Raw genomic sequence first — 12,281 nt, 5'->3', positions numbered from 1 at the left:
GGCTTCTTGATGCCACATTCATTTGACTGCAGCCTTAATGTCAAGGGGCATCACTCTCCCCTCCCCTCTGGAATTAAGCTCTTTTGTCCATGTTTGAAGCAAGGCTGGAATGAGGTCTGAGACAAAAAAGCTGCAGATACTGGAACCCAAAGTAGACAGACAGGAGACGGGATCAGGAGGTGGGGAAGTCGACGTTTCGGGTGGAACCCTTCTTCAGGACTGGGGGTGGGTGTAGGGGGAGCTGCAGATAAAGGGGGAGGCGGAGGCAGGGTGGTGAAGTGGGGACAGGTGAAGACAGGTAAAGGGTATGACCTGCAGGAATGAATGAATCCGGTTGGTGGCAGGGAGCAGTGGAAGTGAGGGGGAGGGACTGGGATGGGAGGGAGATTATTTGAAATTGGAGAACTCAATGTTGAGTCCTCTCAGGGCTGCAGGCTGCCGAGGCGTAAGATGAGGTGTTGTTCTTCCAATTTACATTTTGGTTATTGTTGTGGCAATGGAAGAGGCCAAGGATGGTCATGTCGGAGAGAGCGGAGAGAGAGTGGGAAGGGAATTAAAGTGGGCGGTGACTAGGCGATCCACTACGGACCCAGCTGTGATGCCCGGTGAACCATAATGTTAATGAGGTCAGGAGCTGAGTTCCCCTGGCAGAACACAAACTGGACATCACTGAGCAGAGTTAAAAACCACACAACACCAGGTTATAGTCCAACAGGTTTAATTGGAAGCACTAGCTTTTGGAGCGCTGCTCCTTCATAACCACCTGACGAAGGAGCGTCGTTCCGAAAGCTAGTGTACTTCCAATTAAACCTGTTGGACTATAACCAGGTGTTGTGTGATTTTTAACTTTGTACACCCCAGTCCAACACCAGCATCTCCAAATCATGATCACTGAGCAGGTTATTGCTGAGCAGGTGTTGCTTGATATCACTGTTGATGACCCCTTCCATCACTTTACTGATGATGGAGAGGTTCAAAGGTCAGAGACAAGACTTTGGAGTCATTTGTGACAGTTCAACTCTGCATCATAGGAACCCAACGGGTGTGATTGATCAATAACAGCTGGTTTTAATCCAACACAATCTGCAGAATAGAATATTTTAGTGTTAAAGCATGATTTTACCATTCATTCACACAAATTAAGTCAAATCTTGAGGGGGGTGTAAACTAGACTCCAACACTCTTCTTTCTGGCTGGTTTTGGTTAAGTTTGGAGCTAATCTAAGTGCAATAGATATGGCTGGGTTATTTCATTATCAATGAACAGAAAATGCTGCTTTCAGATTTGATATGTGTTGAGAGAGAAACAAAGTTAATATTTTAGGTCATTGCCCTCACACCAGAAATGAGAAAAGTAGGAGATGTAATCGGTGCTGAGCAAGCAAAAGGTCAGGGGGACGTCATCAACAAGATGAAAGTGAAGGCTCTATGATAGGATGGAGGGTATGTTCTTAAATGACTAAACATTACGTGGTGTAAGGCAAATGGGGAAAATCAAGAGAAAAGGTGTGTACAGAGGAGGTGCAAATGGTAAAAGAGAGCAATGATCCAAATATATATCCTCAAGTGACTAGTGTGATGATATATGGCTTTAAGAGATGTATTTTGTCTTGTTCTTTTTTTATGAAGAAAGGTTGAGATAGATGGAGAGTAATCTACTCAAAGCCTTTAAAGTAAACAGCTTGTGAGGCCTTGGTTTTTGTTTTAAAAATTGGAACAATAGAAGCAGCCTGAATGGGTGGGGGCAAGCTCCTACAGAACCAGGAATTTCAGTTTTAGCTTTCCACTATTGCTGGGGTCTTCCAGCTTAAGTAGTAGCTTTTTTTTCCTCTCTCTGTCCAGCTAAAAGCTGGGGTTTTCTACCTGCTGTTAGAATTGCATGTGAGAGAATTATTTTACTGAATTTGCCTTTTGCTAAGGGTGTGTTTATGGGATGTTACTATATTGGAACAGTTAATGAGTAGTAGTTAATATACATATTATTTTGTGAAGCATTTCAATTCTTTTCTTTCCTGTATATGACTTCTGTATTTTGACTGTAGTCTAAAAATGACATGGGTTTTGTTTAAAGTCAATAGTTTGACCAATTGAACTGCATCTGGAATGCGATACCTTACACTTACCTTTTAAATAAGAGAAACCTAGGCTATCTTGTTAATTTATTTTGAGGGGTTTTGGTCTGGTCCATAACACTAGTTATAAAATGAAACAAGTGTCCTAGCCATCATTCTTTAACAATTGTCAACAGTGGATTGACTGGCAGAAATCCATTTTTAGCATTATGTAATTATTTCTGTTTTTGCAATAGGTGATTAATCTGGGCAATTATTTATGGCATTTACGCAGAGATTGTTATGCAGTCCACATCCCAGCGGGATGCTAACAGCACCTTTAAGTTTTCAGATCCAATTAATCATTTTCAATTGTTATTATAGTTGTGAATGGAATATTACTCTGTGCAAACCCGCTGCCAAGTAGCCATTCATTCCCAACTTCGCGCATCTTGATATAAAAACATTTAGAAAACAGATCAAATATTTCAAAAAAAAACACTAACAACTCTCAGACTATGGGAAAATAAGCTTGTAGGTGGAGAAAGATCAGATCAGAAGGTTTCATATTCATAAAGTAAAGTCACCATAGGGCCACTCTCTCATTACAGAGAGATGATTGGTCATGGATTAACCTAAGGGTCACCACACCTCAGGTATGGGAAGAGGTTGAGAGAAAGAGTCCTTCATGATCATCTCAGCCAGAGCAGGAATTGAACCCACCTTGCTGGCATCATATTGCATTGTGAACCAGCCATCCACTAACTGACTCCACATTCATAGCATCTTTATAACAGACACTTTCTCTACCTTCTTCTCTCCTCCATGCGTCACCTGGGAGACAGTCAAAAGGGAGACAATAAATAGAAAATTCCTCCTTAACCTGCAACCAATAAAGCCCAGAGATGACAGTAACCGCATTTATTCTAATTGCTAAATCGTTGGCACAATGTCTGCAAAATGGCTGCGTAGGAAGTGGAACATAATACTTTTTTTAACTTAATATGATACTGGTTTGGAACTAAACAACTCAACGAAACCCTTTTTAATCGTAGGAACATAGAAACATGGAAACTAGGAGCCAGTGTAGGCCATTCAGCCCTTTGAGCCTGCTCTGCCATTCAACATGATCATGGCTGATAATCCAACTCAGTCGCCTGATCCCATTAGCCATAAGGACAACGGAATCTTCTTATAGAGTAAATAAAATTGCAGGTTGAACCTGGGTAAATTTCTGGTACGGTTCTCACTAGATTATGTTCAATTCTGTGGAAGTGCACTATTGCTGCGCTAATGGTGCAGAGAACCAGGTAATATTCTACAGACCCAGGTTCAAATTCTCCAATGGCAGATGGTGAAATTTGAATTCAATTATAGAAGTTTATAAAATTATGAGCAACATGGATAGGGTAAATAGACAAGGTCTTTTCCCTGGGGTGGAGAAGTCCAAAACTAGAAGGCATAAGGTTAGGGTTAAAGGGGAAAGATATAAAAGGGATCTAAGGGGCAACGTTTTCACACAGAGGATGGTATGTGTGTGGAATGAGCTGCCAGAGGAAGTGGTGGAGGCTGCTACAATTAGAACATTTAAAAGGCATCTGAATGGGTATATGAAAAAGGAAGGGTTTGGAGGGATATGTGCCAAATAAATGCTGGCAAATTGGAATAGATTTATATAGGATATCTGATTGACCTGGACAATTTGGACCAATGGGTCTGTTCCCGTGCCATATGTGATTCTATGACTCTATGAGGAAACTGGAAGTATGAGTCCAATGATGACTGTGAAACAATTACATGAGAAAACTCATCTGGTTTACTAATGCCCTTTAGGGAAGGAAACAATTACATGAGAAAACTCATCTGGTTTACTAATGCCCTTTAGGGAAGGTAATTCCACAGAATTGAACATAATCTAGTGAGAACCGTACCAGAAATTTACCCAGGTTCAACCTGCAATTTTATTTACTCTATAAGAAGATTCCGTTGTCCTTATGGCTAATGGGATCAGGCGACTGAGTTGGATTATCAGCCATGATCATGTTGAATGGCAGAGCAGGCTCAAAGGGCTGAATGGCCTACACTGGCTCCTAGTTTCCATGTTTCTATGTTCCTACGATTAAAAAGGGTTTCGTTGAGTTGTTTAGTTCCAAACCAGTATCATATCCAGGCCCATAACAATGTAGCTGACCCTCAATTAGGGATAAGCAATAAATGCTGGAACAAAACCAAAAATTGCTGGAAAAGCTCAGCAGGTCTGGCAGCATCTGTGCAGAGAAATCAAGGTTACTATTTTGGGTCATGTGACTCTTCCCCAGAGCTCAACCCAAAATGTCAACTTTGATTTCCCTCCACAGATGCTGCCAGACCTGCTGAGCTTTTCCAGCAATTTTTGTTCTTGTTTCTGATTTATAGCATCCACGGTTTTTTCAGTTTTTAATAAATGCTGGACTAGCCAGCAATGTCCTGTAAATGGTTAACAACAAAACAAAAATCAGACTTATAAAATGATGTCAAAACCTTAGATAATGTACAAAGGAATTTGACCAGAATGTAGAGGGTGTTATTTGGAGAGATGGAGAAGCTGGGATTATTTACCAGAGAATGGAAGATGTTGCTGGGAGACCTGATGGAGGGATTCAAAATTATGACAGTGCAAGAACATGAAAGGAGTAGCAGTGGGAGGTTTTTCGGCCCTTCAAATCTGCTAAGCCATTCCGAACGATCATGGCTGATCTGGTTTTGGCCTTTACTCCACATTCTTGCTGCCTCTCATACCCCTCGACTCACTCTAGATTAGAGTGGTGCTGGAAAAGCACAGCAGTTCAGGCAGCATCCGAGGATCAGGAAAATTGACATTTCGGGCAAAAGCCCTTTATCAGGAATAGAGGCAGAGTGCCTGCAGGGTGCCTCCACCCTTCAAGCTCTCTGCCTCTATTCCTGATGAAGGGCTTTTGCCTGAAACATCAATTTTCCTGCTCCTCGGATGCTGCCTGAACTGCTGTGCTTTCCAGCATCACTCTAATCTAGAATCTGGTTTCCAGCATCTGCAGTCCTTGTTTTTACCCCTTGACTCATTCTGATAGGCTCAGTCTAACTTAGTCTTGAATTTTTCATTGACCAAGCCTCTACTGCACTATGGGGTTGAGACTGACAAAGATTAAAGACCATCTGAGGGAGGAAATTCCTCCCCTCTCTGACTTGAATGGGAGAGCCCTGATTTTGAAAATGTAACCCCTAGTTCCAGATTCCTGCATGAGGGAAGACATCCTTTCAATACCTACTCTGTTGAGCTCCCTCAGAATTATAAATGTTTCAATCAGATCATCTCTCATTCTTCTCAACTACAATTAGGTTCAAACTCAACCAGTTCAACCTTTCCACATAGGACAACACACCCATTTCCAGGAATGATGCTGTTAAACCTCTGCGCTGATTCCAACACGTTTACAACTTTCCTAAAATAAGACACCTGGTAATGTCCTCCTGATGTGGTCTTACCAATTTATTGTTATATATTGTACCTTGTATAACTGAAGCATAATCTCCCTGCCTTTACGTTCAGTTCGCTTCACAATAAATATTAACATTATTTTAGTTTTTTTTTTGTAACAGCCCTTTTACCAATGTTATTTGAATCAGTTCAAAAAACACTGAGTGAACAGATGGAGTATAATATGGACCACTTGGCCTTTTAAGTCTGCTCCACCATTGAATAAAATGATGTTTAATCTGATTTTCTGAATTAATTGCTGTCACTTGGATAGTAACCTTTGTGATTCATGCACTAAAGCATCCAGATCCCTTTGTTTCTCAGAGTACTGCAATTTCCCACCATTCAGATCTAATGCTTCTATATTTAGTCTTTTCACATTGTACTCCATCTGCCAGATCCTTGAAGTATCATTTTTATTTATTCATTCACATAACGTGGGCATCACCGGGCTAGGCCAGCAAGTATCACCCATCCCTATTTGCTGAGAGGCCTGTTAACAGTCAGCCACATCACTGTGGGTTTGGAGTCACATGTCAGCAGATCAGATAAGGATGGCAGATTTCCTTCCCTGAAGGACATTAAACAATGGGTTTTTCCAACAATTGGCAACAGTTTCATGGTCATCGTTAAACTCTTAATTCCACATTTCTTTTTAAATTGAATTCAAATTCCACCATCTACCGTGGGAATGGTACTCAGGTCACCAGGACATTAGCTGTGTTTCCGATTAACTGTCCAGCCATCACCTCCACTGTGCGTCACCATTACGATTGCTGACTCCCCCACTATCAACTGCCTGGCGATTGCCACTGACTGGAAACTCTGCTGAACTAACCTTGTAAAAACATACCGGCAAGAGCGGGTCAGAGGCTAGAGTTGTGTGGGAGGTGACTCACCTCCCTACTCCCTAAAGCCTGTCCACCATCTACAAGGCACAGGTCAGGAGTGTGATGGAATACTCCCCACTTGCCTGGATGGGGGCAGTTCCAACAACACTCAAGAAGCTTGACACCATCCAGGACAAAGCAGCCACTTGATTAACACAGCACTAACCACCTTAAACATTCATTTCCTGCACCAGACATACACAGTGGATGCAATGTGTACCTTAGAGGCAGAGAATCATACAGTACAGAAAAGCCCTTTAGCCATTGAGACTATACCAAAAGTACACTCCTACCTACACCAGCCCTACTTTCCAGCACTTGGCCCATGGCCTTGAATATTATGACATTTCAAGAGCACATTCGAGTAATTTTTAAAGGTTTTGAGATTTCCCATCTCAACTACCATCCTAGGCTGTGTGTTCCAGCAACCCACCACCTGAATGGAAAAGCTTTTCTTCAAATTTCCTCCGAACCTCCTGCTTTCAGTTTAAAACAATGCCCCTTTGTATTGACCCGTCAGCTAAAGGGATCAGCTCCTTCCTATTCACTCTGTTCTCATAATCGGATACACCGCTATCAGATCTCCCCTCAACCTTCTCTGCTCCAAACAATACAAACTTATCCAGCCTCTCTTCATCACTGAATCTCCCCAGCCCAAGCATCATCCTGGTGAATCTCTTCGGCACCCCCTTCCAGTGCAGTCACATCCTTCCTATAATGTGGGGGCCAGAATTCCCATCATTGAATTGCTTCATCCCCAGCAACATCCTGTTGTGCACTGAAATGACTCACTGAGGCTTATAAGATAACATCCTTAAAACACATGACTGCTCCCATCTGGAAGGACAAGAGTAACAGATGCATGGAAACACCACCACAGCAAGTTCCCCTCCAAGCCACACACCATATATCACTGTCCCTTCACTGTCACTGGATGAGAATCCTGAAGCCTCTTCATAGCAGCATTGTGGGTGGTGCTACACCCCAGGATCTGCAGCAGCTCAAGGAAGTGGCTGGCCATCACCTTTTCCCTAGCATTAAGGATCTGGCAACAAATGATATGCAAGATAATGAGAGGAATGGATAGAGTCAATAACCAGAGGGCAGGATTGACTGGCACGAGTGGTCACAGTTTTAAGATACTAGGAGAAAGGTATAGAGGGGACATCAGAGGAAGGTTCTTTATGCAGAGAGTTGTGAATGCATTGTCAGCGGTGGTGGTGGAAGCAGAGTCATTAGGAACATTTAAGCAACTGCTGGACATGCACATGGATAGCAGTGAATTGAGGGTGCGTAGGTTAAGTTATTTTATTTTACATTAGGATTTATCCTCAGCACAGCGTCGTGGGCTAAAAGGCCTGTTCTGTGCTGTACTTTTCTATGTTCTATGTTCTAAATGCTGGACTAGCCAGTGATGCCCACATTATGTGAAATAATATGGAAAAATCACATACTAACCTTCTTGAGGCTGTGTTGACTTTGAGCTTATTTGTAGTTTGATGTGGCTAATTTTAGTATTAACTACACATATAAATGTTGTCAGTGTCAAATCTTACCAAGGGCAAATCAACAGTGTATTTAATATTTTGATATTATCAGAAGTAATTCCTAATCCTAAATATGAACATCAAATGTCTCAACAATATAGAGAACATATATTTGTGGACTGATGATGTCAAAGTTACAAATGCCACTGCTGCTCATGATGTTGAGGATGATCAGGATATATATGATGATGTTATAGAAACAGATGACTTTAGCGGTAATGTCCCTATCTCTGAGCTAGGAGGTCTGCTTTCAAGTACGACTTGCTCCAGAGGTGTGTTGCAACATCTCTAATCAGGCTGGCTTAACTCAGAGAATGCTGGGAAGTGCAGCAGGAAGTGTTTCAGAGGTTCACTTTTGGAAAAAAGTCCTACCGGACTTGAAACATCTGGAGAGAAGAATTCTGTTTCTCTCCATACATGTCTGTTTCTCTCTCCACAGATATTGTCAGACCTGCTGAGTTTCTCCAGCTGTCTCTGTATTTGTTTCAGATTTCCGGCATCCACAGTATCGTGCTTCTATAAACAGACTGTTAGCAATAGTTTGTTAAAGAGTCTGTGTGATTTTGAAGGATGGTATATGTTTATATATATTCATATGGTGTATTCATTATGGTATATATTTATTTTGTGTTGGATTATCTGTATACAGTTCACAGTATTTAAAAATTAATAAATATTAGAGAAGCAAGATGAATTCTTCAGTATCGTTAGTATTTACTTCATTTCATTTTGATGGTCATTTTTGGGCCTGTTCAAGAGAGGAATGATCATAGGGCGAAATGAGCTAGGATAGCAAGACATATATGGAGCATAAACGCTAAAACTGATGATTGGGTTGAATAGCCCTTTCTCTGTTGTATGTATCTGTGTAGTAACTGTGCTCATGCCCCCAGGATAGCCTTTTCCTGGGGAGAGAGGAAGGGAAAGCTCTGGGGTTCAATGTGCAAATTGCCTTGTGATTAGCAGTTGGGGTGGGAAATCTCCTGAGAACTAAAACAAAATGAGAAATGTAGATTCTGAAGCTTTATCAAGTATTTAAGTAAATGCTTTAAAAGAATAATCTGGTGTGGTAGAGAGTGAACCTTTGGAGGTCATAGTCTGCTGTGGAAACACCAATGAGAATACCAGCCACCCCAGAATAAATACTGAAACTGGTGCTGTTATGTAGAGCAGAGAACAGCACAGCACAGGACAGGCCCTTCTGCCCTCAATGTTGTGCCAGCCTTTTATCCACCTCTAAGATCAAACTAACCTACATACCCTTTACTTTACGATCATCTATGTGCCCATCCAAAGGTCACTTAACTGTCCCTAATGTATCTGACTCTACTACCACTTCTGGCAGTGCACTCCATACACCCGCCACTCTCTGAGTAAAGAACCTACCTCTGACATTTCCCCTAAACCTTCCTCCAATCAACTTAAAATTACGCCCCCCTCGTGATAGCCATTTCTGCCCTGGGAACAGGTCTCTGGCTATCCAGTCTATCTATGCCTGTCATCATCCCGTGCACCACTATCAAGTCACCTCTCAGCCTTTTTTGCACCAAATTCACGAACATTTTCAATGACATCCACCCTATTACTGAGTCTTATATTAGCAGTTAAATTAGTGTGTAAACTCACTGACTAGGCTGATTTTATTCAATAGAAGGGACCAGGTCTATTAAGCTGAAACATATGGAAAGTAAACAAAGAAACTTTCCATGCAGCAAGTTTCAGAAACATTTTTGTTAATGCTCAAGTTCTTTGTAATTATTTTTATAAAAGTACTAAAACCCTGGAGGTTAAAACTGTGCAAAATCCTTACATCTGACTGCGTGAGGTTCTGACACAGAAATGAGCACGGAATACCTGCAATATTTTCCTAATCAACCTGTTCAGAGATGTTACAATATACTTTGGAGCAGGGTAGGACTGAAACCTAGGTCTCCCAGTCTAAAGGTAGGGGCACTGCCACCACACCACAATGACCCTAGTGACCTGAGAGAAAGACATTGTTCTCACTTGTTGCCAGGTTACTCTATGGGGGGGACAGTGGAGATACTGGACTGATAATGGAGATGTCCAACTTGGGTGGCACAGTGGTTAGCACTGCTGCCTCACAGCACCAGAGACCCGGGTTCAATTCCTGCCTCAGGCAACTGTCTGTGTGGAGCTTGAACATTCTCCCCGTGTCTGCGTGGGTTTCCTCCGGGTGCTTCGGTTTCCTCCCACAGTCCAAAAATGTGCAGGTCAGTGAATTGGCCATGCTAAATTGCCTGTAGTGTTAGGTGTAGGGGAATGGGTCAGGGTGGGTTGTGTGTCAGTGTGGACTTGTTGGGCCAAAAGACCTGTTTCCACACTGTAAGTAATCTAATCTTTATCTTCTGGGGGTCATGAGTTCCAATCCCACCACAAGAGCTGGTGATTTTTTTAAAAATTAAATTTGGAATTGAAAGTTGGTCTTAGAAAATTGATTATAAATCAATCCATTGCTGAACAAATGGTTTACTTTTGTCTGTGAGGGAAGGAAATCTGCCGTCTTACCTACATGTGACTCCAGATCCGCAGCAATCTGCTTCACTCTTCCCTGTCTTTTACTTAATTCACTCATGGGTTGCTTGTCCATCCTTAGTTGCCCTGGAGAAAGTGGTGGTGAACTGTCCCTTTGAATTAACTGTGGCAATCTGGGTGCTGTGCCTTCTCAAATGGCTCCAGCAAGTCATTCAGTTGAAGGTGAGCAAGAAATATCAGTCTTTGCCATCGATGCCTACATCCCAAGAAAGAATGAAATTGTAGGTATTTACAAAGTTTTCAGCCAATGGCAATTTAAATGTTAAGGATAATAAATAATAGCCAGAATGTTTTCTCGATAAGTTCACATTTGGATTTGCAAACGTTCTGCCATTAAATGTGAGGGATTGTTATGTTTACAGAATAATGTATACAATTGTTTGTAAGTTACCACTGATGAGTAGTAACTCTCTGGGTGAGATAGCACAGTGTAAATATGACATCTCCCTTGAAATAAACTAATTTGTGTGTGTGCACGTGTTTGTCTGTGAACATTGTTTTTAAAACTGGAGTCAGAGCCTTTTTTTTAGGGAGCAGTTTCCTGTGTGAAGATTGTCCGGATTAGATAGATCGCGAGAACGTGTTGGTTAATAAATTGAAATTAACCACGGGAGCGCTGGGGCTAAAATAATGCAGGCAGGATTGTTTCGCTCGCAGTCAGACATTGAAGCTGGGAGGGAGGTTAGTCTGGAGTACCCCCCCGGTACTGCTCCGATTTCACACTCGGTCGACGGGCCAGTAAATGGAGATGTCAGGAGCAGATATTCAAAGAAGCAACACCAAGTCTAAGAAAAATGCGGTAAGGTCCTTCTGGCTAAACCCCTTCCCCTTGCACAGCCCCAGTTTCACAAGGATAAAGACTGCGGCACTGACTGCACTAACACACAGACACTGAGCACTGCTAATGCAGAAAGTAACAGCTGCTAGTACCGCAGTAGCTGCTCAGTGATGTCTGGACACCTTTTCTACATGGGATCTGTAGAGGCGTCCGTTTGGTTTTGTCTCATGTTACATATGTGAGTGCATGTGTGTGTTTGAGGTGCTGGGAGATTTAACTCACTGCGCTGTGACGTTGAATTTTGAATCTTTAACTCATGCTTGGGCACACTGCAATGGCCAACATATTCCCAGTTGCTGCATTGGTCATTTTCCTGCAATTGTTAACTGGGCAGGACAAACACAGGAGGTAAAAACAATGACTGCAGATGCTGGAAACCAGATTCTGGATTAGTGGTGCTGGAAGAGCACAGCAGTTCAGGCAGCATCCGAGGAGCAGTGAAATCGACGTTTCGGGCAAAAGCCCTTCATCAGGAATAAAGGCAGAGAGCCTGGAGCGTGGAGAGATAAGCTAGAGGAGGGTGGGGGTGGGGAGAAAGTAGCATAGAGTACAATGGATGAGTGGGGGAGGGGATGAAGGTGATAGGTCAGGGAGGAGAGGGTGGAGTGGATAGGTGGAAAAGGAGATAGGCAGGTCGGACAAGTCCGGACAAGTCATGGGGACAGTGCTGAGCTGGAAGTTTGGAACTAGGGTGAGGTGGGGGAAGGGGAAATGAGGAAACTGGTGAAGTCCACATTGATGCCCTGGGGTTGGAGTGTTCCGAGGCGGAAGATGAGGCATTCTACCTCCAGGCGTCTGGTGGTGAGGGAGCGGCGGTGAAGGAGGCCCAGGACCTCCATGTCCTCGGCAGAGTGGGAGAGGGAGTTGAAATGTTGGGTCACGGGGCAGTGCGGTTGATTGGTGCGGG

General features: G+C 42.8%; 1 protein-coding gene across 7 annotated transcripts in view; it reads left to right on the top strand.

Annotated features, from left to right (window-relative positions):
- mcf2a (MCF.2 cell line derived transforming sequence a) overlaps positions 1 to 12,281 on the top strand; it is a 182,359-nt gene that overhangs the window by 61,365 nt on the left and 108,713 nt on the right. Inside the window, exon 1 of one of the 7 annotated variants that reach the window (XM_087991854.1) lies at positions 11,190 to 11,335. The exons of the other annotated variants lie outside the window; for them this stretch is intronic. Coding sequence (XP_087847980.1) covers positions 11,279 to 11,335 — 57 coding nt within the window. The 5' untranslated portion in view covers positions 11,190 to 11,278. Of the gene's footprint in view, positions 1 to 11,189; positions 11,336 to 12,281 lie in introns of those variants that run through there. 7 annotated transcript variants of the gene reach the window in all.

This window comes from Chiloscyllium plagiosum, unplaced genomic scaffold (assembly GCF_037043375.1).
Source record: "Chiloscyllium plagiosum isolate Xiang-an unplaced genomic scaffold, Cpla_swu_hap1 HiC_scaffold_11, whole genome shotgun sequence".
Classification (NCBI taxonomy): Eukaryota; Metazoa; Chordata; class Chondrichthyes; order Orectolobiformes; family Hemiscylliidae; genus Chiloscyllium; species Chiloscyllium plagiosum.
This window is presented reverse-complemented; position numbering and strand designations above follow the sequence as displayed.